Source organism: Euleptes europaea, chromosome 18, assembly GCF_029931775.1.
Source record: "Euleptes europaea isolate rEulEur1 chromosome 18, rEulEur1.hap1, whole genome shotgun sequence".
NCBI lineage: Eukaryota > Metazoa > Chordata > Lepidosauria > Squamata > Sphaerodactylidae > Euleptes > Euleptes europaea.
In genome coordinates, this window is record NC_079329.1 from 20,485,017 (window position 1) to 20,511,966 (window position 26,950).

Genomic DNA, 26,950 nt, shown 5'->3' on the forward strand with positions numbered 1-26,950 from the left:
AATCTGGCTCTCACGCTCACCCTGTCTTTGGAGCTGTTTCAATGTGGATTTTTGGGATGGGGGGAGGGGAAGCAGGACTGATATTGCTGTGAACCTGGTACAGCCTGCGGGCTTGCTCCTCTGCACTCAGTGTGCTCGCTCGTTCGACCGGTGCATTTGTCAATCTGCTTATTAGACCCTTTGTTCTCTTCTCCAAATGCATCTGACTTCAAATGGAAAGGCTACTTTAAACGGCTCAGGGGAGTGGGAGGAAAGGGAGGAAAGAGTATGTACACATTTGCACGTGGCTATCTCTCGCGGAAGGACGAGAAACCAATCAGGAAGCTCTGTACTTCCCTGCAACATCGTACAGATTCTCAAGGCTTTGTTTTCTCAGGAACAGGAGGGCTAGAAGCATGAGTTTCAAAGAAAGAAGATTCTGTTCTGGGGATCCCACGGTCATTTATGCAAGGGAGTTTAACTTGAGGTCCGTTGCTCGCTGGACCCACACTTTCCAGTTGGGAATCTCTGCATCAGCCGTCTCCAAGCTCAAATCAAGTCCCCGCCCCTTTAAATGCTGCTTTGTAATTGTCTTACTTCTCAGTGCTCAATGTGAGAGAACCCCCCCCAAACCCAACTGCCACATTAAAAAAGCATTTTAAGAACAAAAAAAACAAACAAAAAATGGAGCAATCTGAAAGGAAGGGGGGAGGAGAAATCCAAGCCTTGGTTTTAAAAAGCCTTTCTTTTGCTCAGAAAGAGCTCCCAGGACGTATTTGAATCCCTGCCTCTTTACGCGCTGCTTTGTGATTGGCTGCAAGAGAAAGCAAGCTTCTGTGTCCCGTACTTTGCCTTCTGCACAGAGATTTCAGCCGGGCTGAGCTCAGGGGAGAGGGAAAAGTCGGGTTAACAGAGGAATGGGAAGACCCGGACATTGCGAGGGCTGGCAGCGAGGTCATTTCTAATGGACGGAAAACTCATGGAGAACTCCAAGGAACAATCAAGTCAGACAGGGGGTGAACGTGAGTCCAAGTATGCATGCACAAATGACCAATGTCAGCTAGCAGATTTGGCAACAGAGGTCATATTCTACACTCCCCAGATCCACAGCTCTAAGATTGCAGGTCTGACCCCTCTAGTTGTTTGCACTGCATGTTTGGTGTTGGAGGGATAAATACATATCTCCTGGTTCTTACCTTTAAGGCCCTGAAGTGCTAGTTCTTACCTTTAAGGCCCTAAATGGTCACGGATGAGGGCATCTCAATGACCACTGACCCCACACAATCCTACCCAGGTTTTAGAATCTCTGCTCACAGGGCCTTCTCTGTAGTGGCACCTCGTTTGTACACCATTCTCCCTGCCCCACAGCCACCTGGAACTTCTAACTGCGGAGCTTGAAATATTTTATCTCTCCGGGCTTTCAACAGCCTCTAAGAATGGTTGTTGCTGCCTTCCATTGATGGTTTCAACTAAACACTGGTTTGATTTGTTGATGCTGCTAGTGATCCTGCTGGTTCTGACTTTGAATTAGTTTATTTTCTGGTTGCTAGTGTCTTTTGAGTTACTTCTAAGATCCAAACAACAAGTTACAAGGGACTGTTTTGACAACTGAAAAGTTGTTGGGGGTGGGGGGACACAAGACCAAATGGTGCTTTTGCAGAGTGGGCCTGATCAGGATTGGGACCTCGTGACAGTTTTTAGACGGTTGCATTTTCCTCTGAAATGGCATTGGCGGTCATAGGGTGGACCTGTGGCTGCCATAACGTCCAGTTTGGCCCTCAGCCATCTCAAGGGGTCCAAGGGTCAGAAGGCAGAAACCAGAAGACAAAAGACGGACAACACTGGTAAAGCCCAACATGTTTACAGCCGGAAGTGCGGACCTCCACTCACCTGGGGAGCTGATTTGGTGGCCCGGGTGGTGAGCGGGGCAGGGATGGCCAGCTGAGCATCGGGGCGGCTGGGTGCCATGGCGGGAGCATCCTGGGGCGGCAGGGAAGCCACTGTGGCACCTGTCCTTTCCTGCAGCGGTGGGTAATGGCGTCCAACATGTGCGGGGGCTGGGGCAGGGCTCTGCCGCACCTGCACCATCCTCCTGCACTTCCTTGGCCCCACCCAAGTTCTGTGTTGCGGCATGCATGCGCATGCGTGTTTGCCCGCTGACCCTCAGCCGGTCGGCAGGCAGAGGGGCAAATGGCCGGGGGTTTGCCCACCACCACCGGGCACCTGGCAACCCAAGCTGTGGCACAGGGAATGGGAGGGAGGAAAGGGGTCACCCCTTTCCCCCTGTGCTATTCCCCTGATTCAAACTGCGCTAGGCTGCTTTTAGCCCTGGTAAAGAATGAAAGCTGGGATGATACGGATCCCTGGAGGGCCATTTTCAATCAGGTAAATGAGTTGTTAGAAGGAGCAGTTAACCCCCAATCCTTACCCTACAGCTGTTTTTCAGTGACAAACCCCACCCCACACATAGAAGAAGAACTGATTTTTCTACCCCGCTTTTGTCTACCAAAAGGAGTCTCAAAGCAGCTTACAATCACCTCCCCCCCACAACAGGCACCTTGTGAGTAGGATTGCCAGGTGCCCCCTGTCCTCCAGCGGGAGGTTTTTGGGGCGGGGCTGAGATGACAATCCCATGCGTGCGATCCCTGCTCCAAGACGGCCGATGGATCGGCAGTCAATTACCCGCCAATCCAAGCAACCTGGCAACCCTACTTGTGAGGTAGGTGAGGCTGAGAGAGTTCTGAGAGGATTGCGACTAGCCCGAGGTCACCCAGCAGGCTGCATCCAGAGGACCAGGGAATCAAACTCGGTTCTCCAGATTAGAGTCCGCCACTCATGTGAACGAATGGGAAATCAAACCCAGTTCTCCAGATTAGACTCCGCTGCCCTTAACCACTATACCGTGCTGGCTATCATACACAGTTTGGGAGATCCAAACAGAGAATTCCAACATTGCGTGTTGTCCTGACCTTCATGTGCATAACCCTGCATGTGCCGTGCCTGATTATCACACTGTAGCACCCCCTTGTACAACTTGAGCATCCACCCCCAGTGACTGCCTTGCCCCCAAAAGAACCACCCTAGGGAGGGTTGGAAACATCTTTATGGATTTTATTAAAATAGGAAACTCAGACCAGACCCCCAAAATGCCAAGGGAAATCAACAGACCTTTGAGAGGCCGGAAGTGCAGTCCCCGCCAAACCCCACAGTCCCACCCCCAGATTATTACAAATTAAAAAATACCTCCACGCCCCTGTGTCTCTGGGGGGCACACCGGCCATGCCTGCCATCCCATAGTAATAATACTAGTCATAAAAAAATCCCCCAAACCCTGTGCGCCTGGCATCCCCACGTGCTCCAAAGGGGTGGGGTGTGGGGGGAGGACCCTGGCACCACCAAGACCTTCCGCCTCTTTATTTAATTTATTTATTTTGTATATCCCATTCGGATGAAAATAGAATTTTGACGGAAAGCGGTTCAAAATAAGACTTCTTTTTCCCCCCTTGCTCCCTTTTCGCTTGGGTTTCTTTTTCTTCCTAAAGTTTATTCCCGTGACACCAAAAGAAAAACAAATCAGAGTAATCCTTCCTTCCTTATTTGTTCTGTTTCGTTGTTTTTCTTCTCTCTCTCTCTCTCTCTCTCTTGAAAGTAATACAGCAGGTAGTTGGATACAGAAAGAGCCCCATCTGTATAAAAAAACCTCTCCAATGTAAAGGGAGAACGGTAGAAAAAAAGGGGGGAGAAAAAGAAAGAAGGTCAGGCGAAAGGTGAGAATAGTACCTTGTTCTGCGAACGGGAAAAAAGAAGAGAACATAAAAGGCTAAGTTGGTGAAAACCGGTGTCCGCTGGGGGGGCTTAGCATCCAAGATCTGCCACGGCGGTGGAAAGACCTGTGTTTTTTTTTAATTTTGCGGGGAGGAGGATCTGTTCCTCAACATTCCCCCCACGACATGTACGAATACACTGCCACCCTCCCGCCACGCAACTATCCCCTGTTGCCTGGGTCCGTTGGCCGTCATATCTGTGTCTCTTGGACGTTCTCTTTCGAGCTGCTCTTGAACAAGAGAGGTTCGTGGATGGAATTGAGCATGGGGTTCTTGGAGCCGCAGGTGAGGGGTCCGCCGCCGCTGTTGTTGTTGTAGTGAGCCTTGAAAGCCGCGTAGTGGTTGAGGTGGTCGTGCTCGATGGCGGGGAGGGCCAGGTGGCTGTCGCCGGGGCCCCCGGCCGCCGCGGGCAGCTCATCTTCGACGTTGATGATCTCGATGGTGCGAGTGGGCCCGTGGTGCTTATGGAGCTGGTGCTGCTTGCGCAGCTTATAGAAGACAATGAGCATGACGGCGGCCATGAAGGTAATGGCCACGAAGCAGCCGATGATGATCTTGGTGGTCTTCATGACGTCGTCCAGGTCCTTCATGCCGCTCTCCGTCACGTCGGTGATCGGGATGGTGAACGGCTTCTCGGTGCTGCGGGTGCTGCGCGGTGTCAGCGAGGTGGTGGAGTAAGTCATGCCCCAGCCTTGCGAGGGGGTCGGACCGGGATCCTTCTTCGCTGGGGTGGCTTCATCTTGGCCTGAGTCCATGGTCTCCACCGTCACCGTTGTGAAGTAGGTGTAACCCGTGGTGGCTGGGTCTACAGCTGAGACGTTGAGCGTAGCCGATGCAGTGGTGTTGCCGGCCGAATTGGTCACCATGCAGGTGTACTGCCCAGTGTCCTGGACAGTCACATTGGTGAAGTTGAGTGTGCCATCATGGAGGACTGAGATGCGCACTCGGTAGGACCCATGTGTCATCAGCGTCCCATTGGGCGTCAGCCAGTTGACTGAAGTCATGGACGTCCCCGTCCGGCATTTCAGCTCAGCCGCCATCCCCTCGGTTACATTAAGGTCAGTGGGAGGCTCGACGATAACAGGGGCATAGCATGTGAAATGGCTTTGATCCAGCTCTCCGATATACCGCCCTTTGAGGTTTGGCGGAGCGTGGCAGCGGGCACAGCAGGTGGTGTTGTTGGGCACTGTCTCTTTGAGCCACCAGCTGAGCCACAACACGTCGCAGTTGCAGTGCCACGGGTTGTGATTGAGATGGACACGCTCCAGGCGATGCAAGGGGGTGAAGAGATCGTGCGGCAAGGACATCAAGTTATTGTGGGAGAGGTTGAGCTCCTCCAAGGACTTGAGGTCGTCGAAGGCATTGCGTTCAATGGTGGCCACCTGAGCATGCATCAACCACAGCTTGCGCAGGCTGGTCAGCCCTTGGAAAGAGCCCGGTCGAATCATATCCAGGCGATTCCCAGAGAGCTCCAGTTCCTCCAGCCTCACTAAGGCCGTCAAGTTCGGGATGTCCTTGAGGTTGCACATGCCCAGGTTCAGGTAGCGCAAGTTGACCAAGCCTTCGAAAGCGGCCTCTGAGATGTACTCCAGCTTCTTGAGTTCCCCAAGGTCCAGGCGGCGCAAGGAAGGGACTCGGTTGAAGGCATAGGAAGGGATGCTTTCGATGGGGTTATTCCTCAGCCACAGCTCCCTCAATTTGGAGAGATACTCAAAGGCCTGAGTGGGGACAGTGGTCAGCCGGTTGTCAAAGAGCTCCAGCGTGTTGAGGTTGGGCAAACCATTGAAGGCGCCAACCTCGATCTTACGGATGAGGTTCTTGCTGAGCTGCAAGATCTCGAGATGACGAAGGTGCTTGAAAGTGTCCGTCTTTATAACCTGGATGTTGTTCTCCTGCAGGTTGAGGTACCGCGTGTTGATTGAAATGCTCTCGGGCACCTCCACCAACTCCCGGCGCGTACAGATGACCCGGCTGGCTTGGTTGCTGCAGGAACAGGCCGCCGGGCAGGAGGTGGGGGAGGCTCCGCCCCAGACGAGCGACGGCAGCCAAAGGAAGAAGAGGACCAGATGCTTCCAAACCATTCTAGAGACGCCGGGTGCCAGCAACGGCTTCCGAGTGCAGCGGGGGGTGGCCATGCCCAATGGTCATGCTTCGGTGAGCAGGAGGGTGGGTGCTCAGGTCTTCAGAAACTGGGGATGACAAAGAAAAAGAGAGAGGGAGAAATAAGACAAAGCCTGGTATCAGGTCTTAGAAACGCGGCAACAATCGGAGGCTCTAGGGTCACCTGAATGAAAGTGATTGGTCGTAGGTGCAAGAAAAAGGGTGGGGTCCATCCCAGGTTTCCACTGTTACAAAAGGGAGGAGACATCCCCTCAGGCCACCCACAAAGGATAGTTAAACTGTGGAACTCCCTGCCCCAGGATGTGATGATGTATGCCGACTTGGAAGGTTTTAAGAGGGGAGGGGACATGTTCATGGAGGATAGGGCTAACCATGGCTACTAGTCAAAATGGATACTAGTCATGATGCATGCCTATTCTCTACAGCAGTGGTTCCCAAGCTTTTTTGAGTCATGGAGCACTTTTCAGGAGAGAAATTAATCACAGAGCACTAATTTTCACCTAGAACCTACATACTAAACTGAACGACAGTAGTATTTTCCTTTCCAATCTCTTCACTGAGCACTAGAAGTTTTGCGGAGAACCAAGTGCTCTGTGGAGCACAGTTTGGGAACCACTGCTCTACAGTATCAGAGGAGCATGCCTATTCTATTAGGTGCTGTGGAACACAGACAGGACAATGCTACTGCTGTCGTCTTGTATGTGGGCTTTCTAGAAACACCTGGTTGGCCATTGTGTGAACAGACTGCTGGACTCGATGGGCCTTGGCCTGGTCCAGTGTGGCTTTTCTTATGTTCTTATGATATGCTGGGGATCATGGGGCCTGCATGGACAAAACCCACGTGAGATGGGAGCTTTTATAAAGAGGGGAAACTGAGCAAGGCCTAGTGAGAAGCTGGCTGAATCCAACCCCAAGAAAGATGATCGTTCCCTTCATCTGTGCCATTCGTTACTACAAGAGGGGGGTGTTCCTAAATGGCTTTTAAAAAATGAACAAAAGGCATTCCTGCTAACTGTTCTCCGCTATGATAAACGGAACCTGCTTGCTCAGAGGCACTATACCTGAGGATGCAGAGGAACAGCAGCAGAGGAAGCGCACCACTTTTACGTCCTCAAGGCCAATGCTGCTGTTGTGCTCATAGTGGGGTGCACGTTTGGGGTGGCCCAGCAAGAAAAGACCTGCATTCTCATGTGACCAAGCAGTCCCCTGGCTTCCCGTGGACTCTGAAGGATGCATATTCAGCCATGTGATCTACTAAAGGTAAAGGTCCCCTGTGCACGCACCAAGTCATTCCTGACCCATGGGGGTGACGTCACATCCCAACGTTTACTAGGCAGACTTTGTTGACGGGGTGGTTGCCAGTGCCTTCCCCAGTCATCTTCCCTTTACCCCCAGCAATCTGGGTCCTCATTTGACCGACCTCGGAAGGATGGAAGGCTGAGTCAACCTGGAGCTGGCTACCTGAAACCAACTTTCGTCGGGATCGAACTCAGGTCGTGAGCAGAGCTTGGACTGCAGTACTGCAGCTTACCACTCTGCGCCATGGGTCTACTACATCCTTTCTAATTGATACTTCTAAGAGGGTGGTGGTCATACTTGCTACCCAGAGGGGACCCTTTCCACGTGGATCTGTCGGCAAAGGAGCATCCTCTGCACCCATCCCAAAATCCTTCTGCATTGGAAAATATTCTGGGGCATGTTTTAATTGTGCACCTTTAGAGTATGGGGCACTCTTATAAAGCTGGTTGCCCCATATGAGCCTAGAGGGCATGTGAGAATCCAGGACATCCAGGACTAGGCCATTTCCAAATGTACACAAGAGAGGCTGTGCAACTGAATGTTTCCTCATATCACAAAACTGCCTGCAGATGAAAAACCAACCCGTCAAGGAGAAAAGGATCATAGAGTTGGAAGGGACCACCAGGGTCATCTAGTCCAACCCCCTGCACAATGCAGGAAATTCACAACTACCTCCCCCACACACCCCCAGTGACCCCTACTCCATGCCCAGAAGATGGTCAAGATGCCCTCCCTCTCATGAACTGCCTAAGTTCATACAATCAGCATTGAATTTGCTTGAAAACCTCCAAGGGAAAGAGCACTTACCACCTCCCAAAGAAACCTGTTCCACTGAGGAACCGCTCTAACAGTTAGAAAATTCTTCCTAATGTCTAGATGGAAACTCTTCTGATTAAATTTTAACCCGTTGGTTCTGGTCCGGCTTTCTGGGGCAAAAGGAGATCTTTTCTTACATGCTGATCACTACTTTGGGGTCAGGAAGCAATTTTTCTCCAGGCCAAATTGGCCAGGGATCCTGGAGGGTTTTTTTTTTTTTTGCCATCTTCTGGGTATGGAGTAGGGGTCACTAGGGGTGTGTGTGTGTGTGTGGGGAGATAGTTGTGAATTACCTGCATTGTGCAGGGGGTTGGACTAGATGGCCCTGGTGGTCCCTTCCTACTCTATGATTCTGATTCTAAGCAAAAAATGCTGACATGCTAGGCTGTTGTTTTTTTTAGGGGGGAGGGATTTTTTTTTTAAATACAGTACAGCATTTAATTCTGCAGTTCTTTCCACCTCGCACACTTCTCAAGTATTACAGCTTCCGAATGACTGAACTGAACTGGGTCATCCAGAATTTGCATCTATTCCAGAACTTGTCACTCTACGATTCTACACTTCCCTTCTGATACTTCAGACACACGCAGATTTGGAAGCCTAGTTTCCAAGAAGTGAGTCCTTTGAACTCAGAAGGGACTTGTTTCTGAACAGATCTGCGGAGGATCAAGCCGCCGCTTGGACTTCATTGCGGCTGGGTGAGCCTGCGAAGACATCCGAGTTGTTCAGACGAACCAGCTTTAAAAGGACAGTGCGGACAAGAAGTCTCCAGCGCTCTTCTGGGCAGAAACACACGGATAATTGCATTTTTTTAAAATCCAGAGCCCTTCCTATTTCCTTACTTAATGCAAGGAAGCATAAATACGGTTGCCCAAAAATATAGCAATCCGCCCATTATCTCAAGCAGTGGATTCTCAGTTTTCTTTCAGTGTTTTTTTTTTTTTTTTACAGTGTGACTAGCTTAGGAAAATAACAGAGATCTATGTTTATACAACAAATTTACAGTTACTCATCTGGAGCCATTGCAAAAGGGTAAAGTATACGTCTAAATAAATAGATGTATATGCTCTGCGGGCCGTTCCCAGCTGCAAAGACATGTTGCCGGTATTTAAACACGGTCATTGTGACATCCGGCTCGTATGAACCAGTCTGCATTGTTTCCTGCTTGGCTGTTCTGCCTGCCGTCGTTTTATTGGCCGCCAAAGACCCTTGGCTAAAATGAGCAATCTGCAGGCCAAGATGAGGAGGCAATAGGAAAAAGGGCAGACTAGGGGAGTCCTTATGTGTGTTTAAAAAAAAAAACATGACTGAAAGCTACAGAGAACTGTCAGTCGAAATCGTAGCTATCCTGTCTAGCGCATGTTTCACCTGATCTTTCTCCAAAGGTGGTATTCATGGTTCTCCCCTTCCATTTTATCCTCAAAACAACAGTCCTGTTAGGATGAGAGTTCCCTAGGCCAAGGTCATCCAGTGAGCTTAATAGGCAAATGGGGATTTGAAATTGTGGCAATTTATGCATGGGAGATTTTGCTTTGGGTTTGCCACTCTTTAGATGCACATTTTTCCCATCCAAATGATCAAAACTCAACAATAAGCCCCTGAGCTGAGTTTCGAGAATTCAGATGAGGAAAATGAGAGCGGCAAATCCAAGGCAAAACCTCCTGTACATAAATGGCCTGTGACTCCCCGGCACCCCTCCCATCTAATTAGGGTTGCCAGGTCCCTCTTTGCCACCAGCAGGAGGTTTTGGGGGTGGAGCCTGAGGAGGGCGGGATTTGGGGAGGGGAGGGACTTCAATGCCATAGAGTCCAATGGCCAAAGTGGCCATTTTCTCCAGGGGAACTGATCTCTATCCACTGGAGATCAGTTGTGACAGCAGGAGATCTCCAGCTAGTACCTGGAGGTTGGCAACCCTACATCTAATACCCTAACCAAGGGGTGTTGAGAGCTCTTATCCAGCCCGCAAGCCAGCCAAGGAAGCCACCCCCCCACTCACAATCTGGGCTGGCGAGGCATGGCCCGGCCTGACCCGACCAAGTGGCAATTATTTTATACCCAGCCCTCGTAACAATTGAGTCAGACACCCCTGCTCTAACCGCTAGACCGCACTGCGTGCCACCGAGTTTAATTCCAAGTCCTGGGGGCAGTAGGAGACCTGTCCGAAATTGCCCTGAAGACCTCCAAGCATGGCTATTAGCCAAGTCTTCCTCACTAGGTGGGCCTTCCACATTTTCAGGTGAGGCAAATACTGACTGATCCCAGCTTGGCAATGGCCCTACTTTCAAGGATGGTCACTCGGTGGCTTGCCTGCTCCTATAAGCTGGGGCACTGTCCCCTTTAAGTTCACACTTACAGCTCTGGGCTTATTCTGAGAACGCAGGCATCGCTTAATATAGCCCTGTCACTGTTACTCGATGCTGCACGCCAAATCTATGTTGCTGTTGTTTTTAAAATTACCACACTGGTATCTCAACCTTCCTCCGGGCAGCTCAGGGCAGTTCGTGTGGCCTTATGCTGAATAGGGTTTCCAATGGGCCAGGAGAAGAAAAAAAAGGTCCTGTCTGATTAGTAAAGCTTAATGTGTGGAAATGGGCAGCCAAAGCTTTTCATGGCAAATTAATGACATTCTATTAAGCCTCTGTTAAAGGAAAGGGACATCGCCCTCCCTCCAGGCAGTTGGCAACCATAACCCTGACCGTATCCTCTGAGGTGTGGTAAGCTGAGGTACGGTGGCTTTCTCCAGGTCACAAGGGAGTGGGTAGGATTTAAACCCAGTCTTTCTCATCCATAGGGTTGCCAGCCTCCAGGTACCAGCTAGAGATCTCCTGCTATTACAACTGAGCTCCAGCCGATAGAGATCAGTTCACCTGGAGAAAATGGATGCTTTGGCAACTGGAGTCGATGGCATTGAAGCCCCTCCCCTATTCAAACCCCTCCTTCCTCAGGCTCCGTCCCAAAAACATCCCACCGGTGGTGAAGAGGGACCTGGCAACCCTATTCATCCAGAACAATTCACTCCATCTCTTTTTTCCTTGGATGTACATACCCAGCGCCCTCAGCCTTCCTTCATACAGTTTGAATTCATCTCTGTTCCCCTTCTTTCCAGATTGCCAACATCCATTTTGAAAGGGAGCATTCAGATAGCAATGGTTGCCTGCCTTTCACTCGTTCATCTCCACAACAACCCTTCGAGGTAGGCTACCTAGGCTACGGGCCTCTAATCAATCCAACAAGGTGGTGAGAGATCTCCCATATGAACCTCTTGTCCATGTACAACATTCTACTCTTAGCAGCTTTTTAAACTATTCTCACCCAGACTCCCAAATACTCTCTCTCAAACAAAACCCTTGGTAATTCAACTAATCTTGGGTTAGGGCTGCTAGCTCTGGGTTGGGAATTACCTGGAGATTTGGGGGGGGGGTGTAATCTGAGGAGGGTGGAGTTTGGAGAGGGGGGGGACTTCAATGCCATAGAGTCTAATGGCCAAAGTGGCCATTTTCTCCAGGGGAACTGACCTCTATCACCTGGAGATCAGTTGTAATAGTGGGAGATCTCCAGCCACCGCCTGGAGGTTGGCAACCCTATCTTGGGTATCAAGGCCTCGCCGCTCCAGCAAAGTAAGTCTACTGGCGAAAAGCAGCAACATCAACCCATTAAACATTTGTACTTCAATCACCAGCTGCCAGTTAACCAAGTCACAGTTTAATTAATCAATTGAATGGAAATAAATCCATGTATTACCACTGCGGGTGCCATTTTGAGATATCAAAGGAGGTGCCAGATCATTTATAACTTAACAAACAAAGCTCGCTGCTCACTGTCAGAAGGCAAACCATCTGTAATATATTTTTAATTCCCTGTTACAGGAACACACCAGAATGAAAACAGCAATAACAATAACCCAGTGTGCTTTTCACTTTTTGGCCTCACCGATTTAAATTGCATTCACAGATTAAAACACTGGTTCCCCCTGAGGAATCCATGAGCGCATTAGTTCTCTCGCATCCTTCCTCCAGGGAGCTCAGAATGGCATAAGAGAGTCTCCCCTTCTCCATTTTATCCTGTATGCTTTCTACTGAGTTTGACCCTTGGCCTGCCACGCTCAGTATTGTCCACTCTGACTGGAAGCACTTAGAATCATAGAATCATAGAGTCAAAAGGGACCACCAGGGTCATCTAGTCCAACCCCCTGCACAATGCAGGAAACTCACAACTACCTCTCCCCCCCACACACACAGTGCCCAGAAGATGGCCAAGATGCCCTCCCTTTCATGAACTGCCTAAGTTCATAGAATCAGCATTGCTGACAGATGGCCATCTAGCCTCTGCTTAAAACCCTCCAGGGAAGGAGAGCTCACCACCTCCCGAGGAAGCCTGTTCCACTGAAGAACCGCTCTAACTGTTAGAAAATTCTTCCTAATGTCTACATGGAAACTCTTCAGATTTAATTTCAACCCATTAGTTCGGGTCTGACCTCCTGGGGCAACAGAAAACAACTCGTCACCCTCCTCTATATGACAGCCCTTCAAGTACTTGAAGATGGTTATCATATCCCCTTCTTCAGGATCTCAGGCAGAGGGCTTTCACGTCCTCTATTACCTGATCCTTTTCACTGGAGATGCCAGGGATTGAACCTGGGGCCTTCTTTGTGCAAAGCAAGTACTCTACCACTGAGCCACAGCTCCTCCCCTAAATGTCTTGGGTTCCCAGGTCTCTCTTCGCCACCGGCAAGAGGTTTTTGGGGCGGAGCCTGAGGAGTGTGGGGTTTGGGGAGATGAGGGACTTCAATGCCATAAAATCATTGCCAAAGCAGCCATTTTCTCCAGGGGAACTGATCCCTATTAGCTGGAGGTCAGTTGTAATAGCACGAGACCTCCAGCTAGTACCTGGAGGTTGGCAACCCTATACATGTCTCACGAATCTGCCTTCAACTGAATATACTCATGTGTTCATGAATCAACTGTCCATCGGCTTCACTGTGTGCTTCAAGTCCTAGTGTTGAGGGAGAGGGAGAAAAAATTCTTTATGCCCAATTTCTATACTATTGCAACTGATCTCCAGCCGACAGAAATCAGTTCACCTGGAGAAAATGGCCGCTTTGGCAACTGGACTCTGCGGCATTGAAGTCCCTCCCCTCCCCAAACCCTGCCCTCCTCAGGCTCTGCCCCAAAAACCTCCCGCCGGTGGCGAAGAAGGACCTGGCACCCCTACATATGAGGATTCCCTCTTTTGCCACTTTTCTGGCTCTGTGATGTTTGATGGCGCTAAGGAACATCTGTTGCCAAGAGGGAAGTGTTGAGGGGCTGCTGCTGGGGGGAGGGACAGATCAGAGGGTCTCTTGCTGAGGACCCACCCAAATCCGGTGCGGGCCCTGAAACTGGAGCTCACAGACCTTGTTAATTGCGCCATGAGCTAGACCAGTGGTTCCCAAAGTGGGCGGTACCACCCGGGGAGGGGCAGTGGGATTACCTAGGGGGGCACTAAGAGGCAAGGGGGCAGCAGGGGGCCGCTAGAGATGGGCCCCTTCAACTGTGTTGTTGGATAGGGTAGGGGGCGCTGGGGTTGAGTTTGTGGAACCAAGGGGGCGGTGGCCCGAAACGTTTGGGAACCACTGAGCTAGAGGATTCCAGGGAGTTCCTTATTGAAGAACTGGATGTTGCCCGGAACATGAAAAACAGCTGGATATCATCTGGAGAGGCTGGAATGGGGTTAAATCCAGGCTGCGCTCCGGCCTCCCTCAGAAATGCTCTGCAGTCTAGCCGGGAGGATTTGCTCAGGCAATTACATTCCTGGACGCCGTTGGGCATTGGAGACAAGGAGAGGGAGAGGGCAAAGTTGAAACATTCATGCGCGGAGAATACATCTTTTGTTAACGAGACCTGGAACACAAACAGGAAGCCATAGCGAGGTCAGGATCTTGAAGAAAAGCAAGTGGGATCTTTGGATGAATGAAAGGGGAGGGAGGAGTGGGGTGTGTGTGCCAGGCAATTATGCGCTTAGGGGACACAGCCTTGCTGAAAGGCGACAGGAAAACCGGTGGCCGTTTTCTGTAAAGGGCATTGGGGTGCCAGAGAGAGATCACGGAAGGCCGGCATTCAGTCTCCGGCTCAAAGAGGCCCAGAGTATTCTGTGGCCCCGGATAAAGAGGGGCATTAAGCCGAAAACAGAGGCAGACCTCAATTCTGTCCCCGAGAATTCTCATCTCAATTGTCCTTTGGATATTCACCAGATATTCTCCGACGTCCAACCGATATTTGATTTCGGCAATGGGTATAGCTGACGTTTGACATTTTGTTTTCAATATTGAATGTCTGAGATTTGACACTGTTTGGTAGCTGGCATTTAATATTTTGACACCAGGTTGGAGCCAGCCTGGTTTCTCACTCAATCTCGTCCAATTCTCCTACTGACTGCCCCCCCCGTTCCATATGGTTTTTGTGCATGTGGAGCCTGTGAGCCACAGCATAGCCTTTGCTGGATGATCAAAGGGGACCCTTCCTTCTTTTCTCACCAGCACCAAATAGAGTTGCCAGCTCCAGGTTGGGAAATACCTGGAGATTTTGGGGTTGGAGCCTGAGGAGGGTGGGGTTTGAAGAGGGGAGGGACTTCAATGCCATACAATCCAATTAGGGTAGCCAACCTCCAGGTGGATGCTGGAGATCTCCCGCTATTACAACTGATCTCCAGCCGATAAGAGATCAGTTCACCTGGAGAAAATGGCCACTCTGGCAATTGTAATCTATGACATTGAAGTTCCTCCCCTCTCCAAACCCCAGCATCCTCAGGCTCCGCCCGCAAAATCTCCAGGTATTTCCCAATCGCCTGGAGATTAGTTGTAATAGAGGGAGACCTCCAGCTACTACCTGGAGGCTGGCAACCCTAGCACCAAACCTGATGGCATTCAACTCACAGTTTGGTCTCTGACATTCACTAATCTTTAGCAATTGACTGCTGGCAGCCTGCTAGATTGCTTCACACAGATGACACTAAGCAAAGAAGGAATGCCAATGCGAAAAAAGGTCTCGAATTTTTGAGGCCAAAGACTGAAAATTTGAAATTCTGTCATCCAAAACGGGATCAAATGATAGAAGCTAGATTTCACAAAAACAGATTGCTAGAGAGGATCCCCCCAGCAGGCTGAGATTTTTGCTTAAACCCTGGCTAAAAGACAATGGATGCAATTAAACACTGTTGACACCCTTGCGTTTGATTGTCCTTTGGATCAAAGGGAGCCTGTCTAATGAGCCTTTGATGAAGTCTTGCTCAGCTCGGATTTTAGATTATGTTTTATGTTTACGGCCGGGTAGCCGTTTATTGCCTTTCAAAGGCGGTTATATTGTTTGGTAATTTTGTTATGGCCGATGGCGGAAGCAAATAAGCTAATTTGAGGATGATGATAAAGATGCCCAGTCAAGCCTCATCCAGAACTTGAACAGAGAAATCAAAAATGCTGGTGAGTTTCAAATTCTCCCCCCCCCCAAAAAAAAGATTTTTAGGACCTTTCTCTCAGCTGGAGCTGCAAGTTTTCTCACTGGGGAAAACGGGACTGTATCCAATCAGTTTTTTCATTCAATCCCACCTAATTCCCTTTCTTTCTACAGCCACCGTCCCACATGGCTTTTGTCCCATGATCTCCAGCATAGTCTTTTGGGGTAGCCTAAAGGTTGGGTTGACAACCTCCAGGTACTACCTGGAGATCTCCTGCTATTACAACTGATATGCAGCTAAAAAAGATCAGTCATCTGGAGAAAATGGCCACTTTGGCAATTGGACTTGGTGGCATTGAAGTCCCTCCCCAAACCCTGCCCTCCTCAGGCTCCGCCCCCAAAATCTTGTCTGATCTCTGAAGCTAAGCGGGGTCAGTACTTGGATGGGAGACCACCAAGGAAGACTCTGCAGAGGAAGGCAATGGCAAGCCATAAATTTCACTATGCACATGTTTGAGAATCAAATTTATCTTGTTCAACTGAGACAGACATAAACTGATCACTTAGGAGTTGTTCGGTTCACACTGAACAACTCAGATGCCTGCCAAACAGGTTGGTGTGAGGTTCTTTCACAACTGCGCATGTGCAACAACACTGCTGATCCAAACGGACCAACAGCCATTAATGTCACTTAGGACTGCGCAGATGAACACTGAACGGGAGGAGTCATGAAAAAAACAGCATCTATTTATGACATGTGGTAAGCCAACTGCACTGTACTGCACTGTTAGGAAGGAATACGATGAAGCAAACTGTTGAACAGTCATGAATGGGTAGACAAACAAAGAGTCTGTTGAAAAACTGGTTCCTTGTTCACAACCCTAATCCCGTTTTGGATCTAGGTCTATGGGGGGAAGGTAGGGTTCCCAGCTCTGGGTTGGGAAATACCTGGAGATTTTGTGGGTGGAGCTTGAGGAAGGTGGTGTTTGGGGAGAGGCGGGACTTCAGTGGGGGATAATGCCATGCAGTCCCCCTTCCAAAGCGGCCATTTCCTCCATTGCTAGGGTTGCCAGGTCCCTCTTTGCCATTGGCGGGAGGTTTTTGGGGTGGAGCCTGAGGAGGGCGGTGCTTGGGGAGGGGAGGGATTTCAATGCCATGGAGTCCAATTGCCCAAGCGGCCATTTTCTCCAGGTGAACTGATCTCTATCACCTGGAGATCAGTTGTAATAGCAGGAGATCTTCTGCTATTACCTGGAGGTTGGCAACCCTACCCATTGCCTCCATTTCCTTTCACCTGGAGATCACTTGTAATCCAGGAAATCTCCAGCCACCATCTGGAGGTTGGCAACCCAGGAAAAGGGTGGGGATTAAATCCACCCTGCATGATTTTGCCTGTCGAAACGGCATCCCACCCCACAAAGTTATTAGCTCTGAAAGGAAAATCGCCTGTCTTTCCCCCCCTGGTAACCGCATGCACTCGTCTTTTCCCCCTAATAAAAGTGGTGTCAGTAGGGAAATCCTTGTGGGTGTGGAAGAAATAAATCCTCTTTCCCTTCCCTGCATGGCTCCAATATGGAGCCTCATGAGGCCTGATATTTCTGCAGGGGTGTGTGTGTGTTGTTTTTGGTTTGGGAAAAAACTGAACCACAAAATCACAGATCTCCTGGTATCTCATCAAATTAGGCCCAAGGACCAAAGATTTCCGTGGGTTTAAATGGCTCACCCTCGTCCAAGATTGCAAGCAGTTCTCGGGCCGTTATGACTTTGAGGGAAATCTCTAGATTCCACCTACCTCATGGGTAAAATCGTGGACATGACTGATTGACGTGTTTGCCTGCTTAATGAGTTCCTGCTCTACACCCAGGGCTGTGAGCACAGGCAGCAGCTTACATAAAAAAAGAAAGAAAATACACCAAAAGGGTGCATTTCAGACTCCAAAGGGGGAGTTTACATTGTTAAGGATTGCTTTCGAGCCGAGCAGAAAAGAATAGTAAATTAATAACTTGCGCCTATTACTGCATATTATGTGATTAGAAACCCTCACACTAGACATGAAAAGCTAGCTCAAACAAGGCGTCTTATCTACATGCACGGGTTGATTCTGCGGTTAAAAATGGGGCTTTTTTTTTTTTTTTTTTGCAAATGCAGCCTTTGGGATTGCTTCGTCAAGGAGGGGGGAAGAAAGGGGAATATTGAGCCTTTCCTTCTCCCATCTTCAAGTATTTGAAGAGGTGTCATGTAGAGGAGGTTTTCTGTTGCCCCAGAAGGTTGGACCAGAACCAATGGGTTGAAATTAAATCAGAAGAGTTTCCATCTAGATTAGGAAGAATTTTCTAACAGCTAGAGCGGTTCCTCAGTGGAACAGGCTTCCTCGGGAGGTGGTAAGTGCTCCTTCCATGGAGGTTTTCTAAGCAGAGGCTAGATGGCCATCTGCCAGCAATGCTGATTCTATGACCTTAGGCAGATCGTGAGGTGTAGCTGGGGGTGGGGGGGAGGTAGTTGTGAAATTCCTGCATTGTGCAGGGGGTTGGACGATGACCCTTGTGGTCCCTTCTAACTCTATGATTCTATGAACATTTTCTCAATGGAAAAGGCCAGGTCTAAACTGCTTTTGCCCAGGCTAAGGAATCGAGGTCTGAGGACTGAACGCGCAGCACCCATCTGATTTAAAGCCCTTGTGGTGGTCGGGGTGTGTGTGTCCAAAATATCAAGGAGTAGAAGATCATGGCTTCAGTCAGAGTGGTCAGCTGCAGTACTGCAGTCAAAAGCTCTGCTCACAACCTGAGTTCAATCCCGACAGAAGTCGGTTCCAGGTAGCCAGCTCAAGGTTGACTCAGCCTTCCACCCTTCTGAGGTTGGTCAAATGAGTACCCAGCTTGCTGGGGGTAAAGTGTAGATGTCTGGGGAAGGCAATGGCAAACATCCCCGTCAACATAGTCTGCCTAGTAAATGCTGGGATGTGACGTCACCCCATGGGTCAGTTCCTGGACACAGCACAACGTAACAATGAAAAATCATTGCAAGTGATTTGATACAACCTACATCACATCCCTGGGCCATGCGGTTAACGGGAAGCAGATGCAGCCCAGATTATTCCCCCGCCCCCCAGCACTGATGGGATTATAATGGTTGAAATAGGATCAGAAATCTGCAGCATGTTCAGACACTTAACTGGGATGAGCAAAGGAACGGGGATTACAGATTAGCAGTAAGAAGGGGCCGAGCTTGTATGTGTATAAAATTCCACTGAGTGTCTTCATGACATAAGCACTTGAACACATGAACACATGAAGCTGCCTTCTACTGAATCAGCCCCTTGGTCCATCAAAGTCAGTATTGTCTGCTCAGACTGACAGCGGCTCTCCAGGGTCTCAGACTGAGGTCTTTCACATCACCTACCTGCCTACTTCCTTTAACTGGAGATGCCAGGGATTGAACCTGGGACCTTCCGCATGCCAAGCAGAGGCTCTACCACTGAGCCATGGCCCTCCCTAACGCTTGCAGTGTTTCTCTACAGATGTGCTGGTGGAATATCCAACATGGTGTTCGCCACTGCAGTATCTGGTTGCTGCTTGGCTAATGAGAAGTCTCACATACAAAAACAGAGGTCAGCCAAGCCATGAAGCAGCTATAATAGATCTCACCAAGGGCTAGGGTTGCCAGGTCCCTCTTCACCACCGGCGGGAGGTTTTTGGGACGGAGCCTGAGGAGGGCGGGGTTTGGGGAGGGGAGGGACTTCAATGCCCTGGAGTCCAATTGCCAAAGCGGCCATTTTCTCCAGGGGAACTGATCTCTATTGGCAGGAGATCAGCTGTAATAGCAGGAGATCTCCAGCTAGTAACTGGAGGTTGGCAACCCTACCAAGGGCTTCGAAGCCAGATGGCTGAAGAATGAAGTGTGAAGGGGACAAGGAGGTCAGAAAGGGGCAGGGAAGAGAACTGTTAACACAGAAGAACATAGGGGAGATCTGGGGTCCCCATAGGGTTGGCAACGTCCAGGTGGTGGCTGGAAATCTCCCGGGATTAGAACTGATCTCCAGGCAACAGGTACACCTGGAGAAAATGGCCGCTTTGGAAGGCCGACTCTACGGCATTATACCCTGCTGAGGGCCCTCCCTTCCCCAAACCCTGACCTCCTCAGGCTCTACCCCCGAATCTCCTGGTATTTCTCAGCTGGAGATGGTCTCCACTTGGTCTCCACCCTGCGGCTAGCATTCCCAATACTGCGCTAGCAAATGCAGGAAGATGTGGGGGCTGGGGGCTGGGGACAGCACAGTTTGGGGAGGATGTGATGTCACTTCCTGGTGACGGTCTAGGCCAGGGGTGTCAGACTCAATTGTTACGAGGGCCAGATATGACAAAAATCTCACTTGGTCGGGCCAGGCCATACCTCGCCAGCCCAGATTGAGAATGGAGGGGTGGCTGCCTCGGCTGGCTCTTGGGCCGGATGAGAGCTCTCAAGGGGCCTGATCCGGCCCCCGGGCCTTGTGTTTGACACCCCTGGTCTAGGCTGCCTTCCCTAGGCTGTATGGGGAAATCCCTATAGTCCCACTATGTGGAGGGCATTTTTTTCTCCTGCTCCTTAAGTTCTTGGGGGTTGGAAATTGATGGTGGGTAATTCCCTGCCCCAGGTGGGTAAATGGGAAGCCTTCCCCCCTTTGCCATTTTTCCTACTTGAAACACACTGGAATGGGTGCTATTTGGGGAATACACACATGTCCTGGAATAGACATGGGTTTAACCAACAGGCCAAACAGAGCACACTCCAGGATTCGATGGAAAGTATTGGAAATGTCAAAGCATAGATGCAAACATTTTATCATATGTGGTGGTCTTGCAAAAACAGCAAGAAAATGTTGCAAAATGATAACATGGCGAAATGCAAAATATACTGAAAATCAATTTTGTCATAGATTCAAAAAAATGCAGTTAAAATTTTTGCCAGACAATATGCCAAAAATATATAATGAATTCTTTAAATACATGCTGACAGCAGCAAGAGTGGAGTATGGAAGAAAGTGGAAAGCAGAAGACTACTCAAATGTAACTGAATGGACAAATAAAGTAGCAGAATATGCAACTATGGCTAAGATAACGTCTTTTGTGAACAATAGATCAACCTCTGATTTTTATGAAAAATGAAAAGCATTTCTTGAGAACATAGTTAACTGATAAAAATAGAACGTTAAAATGTAAGTAAGAAATACGCCGTTGAATATGCAATTATAACATTCAAAGAAGGTATAACAGAAGTTATAGAGTAAGTTCCATGATCATGGAAGAAGAAGAAGAAGAGTTAGTTTTTAAATGCTGACTTTCACTACCTTTTAAGGAGAAGCAAACTGCTTACAATCACCTTCCCTTCCCCTCTCCACAATAGACACCCTGTGAGGCAGGTGGGGCTGAGAGAGAGTAACTTGCCCAAGGTCACCCAGCTGGCTTTGTGTGTAGGAGTGGGGAAACAAATCCAGTTCACCAGATTAGCCTCCGCCGCTCATGTGGAGGAGTGGGGAATCAAACCCGGTTCTCCAGATCAGAGCCCACCACCGCTCTTAACCCCTGTAGCTGGTAAGAATTTGATGTGTATGTTTCTATGTTTGTATGCCTTGTCATATCCATTTGGAAAATAAATAACTTTTAAAAAAAATAGAGCGCGTTCTTGCTTGGACTCTTGCAGGTAAAGAGGAAGCAAACAGAAGCACGAGAGCAACAGAAGGTAGGGTTGTGAAAACAAAGGCTTGTGGAAACAAAAACAGGAGACAATGAGCTAGTATAAGGGCAAAAAGAAATGAAAAGATGCAATCCAGGGAGATCCATGAATGAGCTCCCAAGTTATTTTTCTGTCGAAAAGCTGGTGTGCGACACACACACCCTGCCATGGTCTCGCTACGCATGAAAGTCCAGTGTGCCTGTTTTCTAATATAAAGGTTCGCAAAATGCGAGCTGGGACCCAACAGTGGATCTTGACCCCCTTGCAGGTGGGTCACACTGTCGGGAGAGAGGAGGAAGAACTCCGGGACCTGGGAGAGGAGGCTCGGGGAAGCTTCAGGGCATATCTGGATTTGCCTCTGCATAATGCGGGGAAACGGCCATGAAATGCAGCCTGTCGCTTAGTCATGAAACGTATTTGTGAACATGAAGCTTGAAAAATAGCGTAGAAATTTGTTCAGTGTTAACTAGTGTCAAATGCCTGTGTTTTATGTTGGGGAGGGGGAAAGTAGGGTGGAGCTGCTTTACCAGTGGAGGAGGAGGAGGAGAAGAAGAAGAAGTTGGTTTTTATATGCCGACTTTCTCTACCTTTTAAGGAGAAGCAAATTGGCTTACAATCACCTTCCTTTCCTCTCCTCACAACAGACACCTTGTGAGGTAGGTGGGGCTGAGAGAGTTCGGAAAGAACTGTGACTGGCCCAAGGTCACCCAGCTGGCTTCATGTGGAGGAGTGGGGAAACCAACCCAGTTCACCAGATTAGAGTCTGCCGCTCATGTGGAGGAGCGGGGAATCAAACCCGGTTCTCCAGACGAGAGTCCACTGTTCCTAACCACTACACCACACTGGCCCACACTGTCAGCAAGTTTAAAAATGGGTCCCACACTTCAATGAGATTTGAAAGGGGAGAAAATAACAACTTGGAAGCTCATTCATGGAACTCCCAGTCAATTTTGGCCCTCAAGAGCCTGAGAAGGCAGTACCACAAGGAATCATCGAATCATAGAGTTGGAAGGGACCACCACGGTCATCTAGTCCAACCCTCTGCACAATGCAGGAATTTCACAACTACCTCTCCCACATACCCCCAGTGACCCCTACTCCATGCCCAGAAGATGGCCAAGATGCCCTCCCTATTATGAACTTTGCCTACGGTCATAAAATCAGCATTGCTGACAGATGGCCATCTAGCCTCTGCTTAAAAACCTCCAGGGAAGGAGCGCTTACCCCCTCCCGAGGAAGGCTGTTCCACTGAGAACCCGACCTAAACTAGAAATTTCTTTCCCAGTGTCCTCTAGCCAATGGCTGAGCTGCTGAGACATCGCAGTTTAGTCATGTGTGTAAAGTGATATCAAATCGCAACTGACTTATGGCGATCCCAGCAACGGCTTTCAAGGCACGTGAGAAGCAGAGGTGGTTCACCGTTGCCTTCCGTTGCAGAGCCTTCCTTGGCAGTCCCCCATCTAAGGACCAATCCTGTTAGTTTCCAAGAGTACTGAAAATCATAATGCTGTGAGGGAAGTGGAAGGTCTCCTTAGGTGGCAGAAAAATGGCATGAGGATAAGAAGGTCTGCAACTGGATAACCGAGAGGGCAGAAATGTGAGAGGGAGAGGCGAAACGCAGAAGGGTTCTGTGCCTCCTAATGAACACGGAGAGGCCAAGAAGCCAGAATCTGCAGGAGAGGCGCAAACTATCCAGCAGGTCTTTAGGATGTGGTTTCATTTAGCAGTTTCCTTTTCATTTATTGCCCTGCATACCATAACGGCTCTGGGAAGGTTAATGGTATTGTCAATAAAAATCGAGTAAAAAAGAGCATGACCCCCTGTCCAGAATCTAAATTAGACACTAGGCCATTAGAATTCCACAGGGAACAGAAAAGGTGGCCCAGAGCGAGCGAATTACCTTCTAAAAACCTTGCACACTCTTTTGGGCGGGCGGGCTGCTTCTCTCTGGCTAGGGGGGTGCTTCTTCTTCATCAGAACTGTCTCTCTAGAGCCACTGAGAAAGTCACCCTTCTCAACGAAGGGGGCAAAAAAAGAATTCCCTAAGGAACAGGGAATCATTTTGACAGGGCTTTTAGAGTCAAATTATTTAATTAACAACCAACACCAGCGTTTAAACAGAGCTGCGCATACGCTGAGTAATCTTCACAATTACCCTGTCAGGTATGTCAGCATTATTATGCCCATAATGCATTTGGAGGACTACGGCCAAGAGAAAGTGGCCACTCGGGGTCAGACTCGAGAAGATGATCACAGGTTTTCTAGTGGCACTGAAAGCTACTTTTTAGGTGTGCGAGGACCTGGTTTCAACGGGAACCAACCAGGGAGGTGAAAGAAGGTCCCACTCCGACATGCTTTTGTGTATCAAAGCGGCCCCCATGCTTCGATTAGCTTGCCCTTCCTTTCCTTCCAAGGGTTATGGAAGTGGCAGATTTGATGGGCAAGACTATGCAGGGGTGGAAAGCTGAAACCCCCACCACCCACTCCTGGCATGCCCTGATCTGGAGCTCACGGTAGGCTCGCCAGCCCAGATCTGGACTGGGGCGGTGGTGGCTGCCTTGGCTGGCAAGGTCGCAGCGGGCTCGCCAGCCCAGATCTGGATGTGTGTGTGTAGCTGCCCTGGTTGGGCTCGCAGGGCCCGAGTGGCCCTGGGAGGCCCAGAAAAGGGCAGAGGAGACGGGGCTGGCTGCCTTGGCTCCACCGGCTAGAGGAAAGCCCTCACCGGCTGCATGCGGCCCATAGGCTGCACGTTTGACACCCCTCCTCTAATGTCTATACCATGCTAGCTTTTTGCATCTCACCACCCTGGTGCAATGGTCTTCAACAAATCCAGACCCAGAACTAGGGTTCCCAGTTGCCTGCTAATAGTGGGCAATTGCCCACCACTTCCTGCTGCTCCTAGGGTTGCCAACTGCCAGGTAGTAGCAGGAGATCTCCTCCTAATTCAACTGATCTCCAGCCAATAGAGATCAGATCACCTGGAGAAAAATGGCCACTTTGGCAATTGAACTCTATGGCATTGAAGTCCCTCCCCTCCCCAAACCCTGCCCTCCTCAGGCTCCACCCCCAAAATCTCCCGCCGGTTGAGAAGAGGGACCTGGCAACCCTAACTGCTCTCCATGACACTTAGCTGGTCAGCGGGTGGAAGCAGGCCGGTGGAAAGGGGTGGAATGATTCGCGTTCCTGAGAGATGATGTCACTTCTGGCACAACGCAAAAGCGCCGGCATCACATCGGGTGGGACGCTCTATCTCTCTCCCCAAAATTCTATGGAAACCATAGAGTTTGGGGGCAAGGGCTAGAACGTCCCCAGTGCAATGCCAGTGCTTCCACATCACACCAGAAACGACATCATCACATGGGACACGGATCACCGCCACCGCCCATACCTCCTCCTAAAACCTCTCGCCGATTGCCAGAAGGGACCTGGCAACCCTACTCAGAATTTAGCTGAGTTGCAACCATATGATAGAAGAAGAAGAAGAGTTGGTTTTAATATGCTGATCTTCTCTACCCTTTAAGGAAAAGCAAACTGGATTACAATCTCCTTCCTTCTTCTCCCCACAACAAACATCTTGTGAGGCAGATGAGGCTGAGAGAGCTTTAAGAGAACTGTGACTGGCCCAAGGTCACCCAGCTGGCTTCATGTGAAGGAGTGGGGAATCAAACCTGGTTCTCCAGATTAGAGGCTACTGCTCCTAACCACTACACCAAGCCAGCTGACATCAGAGTCGTACAATAAGAAGAGGGTGGGTGGATTAATGATCTTACTAGTGTCAAGGCTTGGACTGCGGGCAGCAGACCAAGAGAGCCAGGGACAGGAATCACAAACTGAGATATAGGAAATTGAGGATCAAGCTGAAGGTCAGAGCCATGGAAAAATCTTCTCTACCATGGATTGACCTCGTCCACTGTTCTTCTCAGCATGCGTGCAAAGACAGACAGGAGGCATGGTGTCCTTATTCTCTACACATGTGTTCTGGTAGCCAGTTCTTCCAGCTTAAAATCAGCAACTACACAGAACATGTCATAAGGGAAACTGGATTAGATTTAGATGAAGACGGAGTGAAAATTGATGGAAGGAACATTAACAATTTGAGATATGCAGACGACACCACATTACTGGCAGAAAATAGAGAAGACTTGAAATGACTACTGATGAAGGGTAAAGCAGAATGTGCCAAAGCAGGATTACAGCAGAACATCAAGAAGACAAAAGTAATGACTACTGGGGAATTATACAGCTTTAAGGGTGACGATGAAGAAATTTAAATGGTTCAAGATTTACTATTCCTTGGCTCCATCATCAACCAAAAGGGAGACTGCAACCAAGGAATCAGAAGGAGTCTGAGACTGGGAAGGCAGTCATGAAGGAGCTAGAAAACACTCTTAAGTGTAAGGATGTGGCACTGGCCCCCAAGCTCAAGATAATTCATATCATAGTATCCCCATTACTATGTATGGGCGTGAAAGTTGGACAGTGAAGAAAGCTGACGGGAAGAAAGTAGATTCCTTTGAAATGTGGTGTTGGAGGAGAGTGTTATGGATACCGCGGACTGTCAAAAAGACAAGTAACTGGGCTGTAGATCAAATCCAGCCTGAACTCTCCCAAGAAGCTATAGTGACTAAACTGAGGCTGTCATACTTTGGTCACATTATGAGAAGACAAGAGTCATTTGAAAAGATAATAATGCTAGGAAAAGTCGGAGGCGGCGGGAAAAGAGGAAGACCCAACAAGAGATGGATTGGCTGATGATGGAGCCAAGGAATAGAAAGCCGCTCTGAGCCTGGCCTTCGGCTGTGAGGGCGGGGTATAAACAAACAAACAAACAAACAAACAAACTCTGTAAAGGAGGCCATGGCCCTCAGTTTGCAAAACTGTGCAAGACTTTAACGATAGGATGTTTTAGAGGTCATACATTCATTGGGTCACTGTAAGAAGAAGAAGAAGAAGAGTTGGTTTTTATATGCCAACTTTCTCTGCCACTTAAGGGAGACTCAAACCAGCTTACAATCACCTTCCCTTCCCCTCCCCACAACAGACACCCTGTGAGGTACGTGGGGCTGAGAGAGTGGAGGAATGGGGAATCAAACCCGGTTCTCCAGATCAGACTCTGTCACGCCAAACCACCGCTCTTAACCACTACACTACACTGGTAAGTCAGAAATGGCTTGGCACAACACACAAACACAGACAAGGGATTTGCAACCCAGGAGATGGGGCTCTGTGACTCACCTGAGAGCCCTGGCCTATGGGTTGAAGACTTGGAGAGTCTTAGAGTTGCCAACCTCCAAGTACTAGCTGGAGATTTCCTGCTATTACAACTGATCGCCTACTGCTCCGGTGCCTACTGCATAAATGGCCCACGAATCTCATAAGAACATAAGAAAGGCCCTGCTGGATCAGACCAAGGCCCATCAAGTCCAGCAGTCTGTTCACACAGTGGCCAACCAGGTGCCTCTAGGAAGCCACAAACAAGACGACTGCAGCACCACCATCCTGCCTGTGTTCCACCGGACCTAAAACAATAGGCATTCTCCTCTGATACTAGAGAGAATAGGTACGCAGCATGACTAGTATCCATTCTAACTAATAGCCATGAATACCCCTCTCCTCCATGAATATGTCCACTCCCCTCTTAAAGCCCTCCAAGCTGGCAGCCATCACCACATCCTGGGGCAGGGAGTTCCACAATTTAACTATGTGTTGTGTGAAAAAATACTTCCTTTTATCTGTTTTGAATCTCTCCCCCTCCAGCTTTAGCAGATGACCCCG

General features: G+C 49.3%; 1 protein-coding gene across 1 annotated transcript in view; it reads right to left on the reverse strand.

Moving 5' to 3' along the window:
* Positions 1 to 3,737: 3,737 nt before the first annotated feature.
* LRRC4B (leucine rich repeat containing 4B) overlaps positions 3,738 to 26,950 on the reverse strand; it is a 136,135-nt gene continuing 112,922 nt past the window's right edge. The window contains exon 2 of the mRNA XM_056863434.1: positions 3,738 to 5,992. Coding sequence (XP_056719412.1) covers positions 3,995 to 5,938 — 1,944 coding nt within the window. The 5' untranslated portion in view covers positions 5,939 to 5,992 and the 3' untranslated portion in view covers positions 3,738 to 3,994. The remainder of the gene's footprint in view (positions 5,993 to 26,950) is intronic.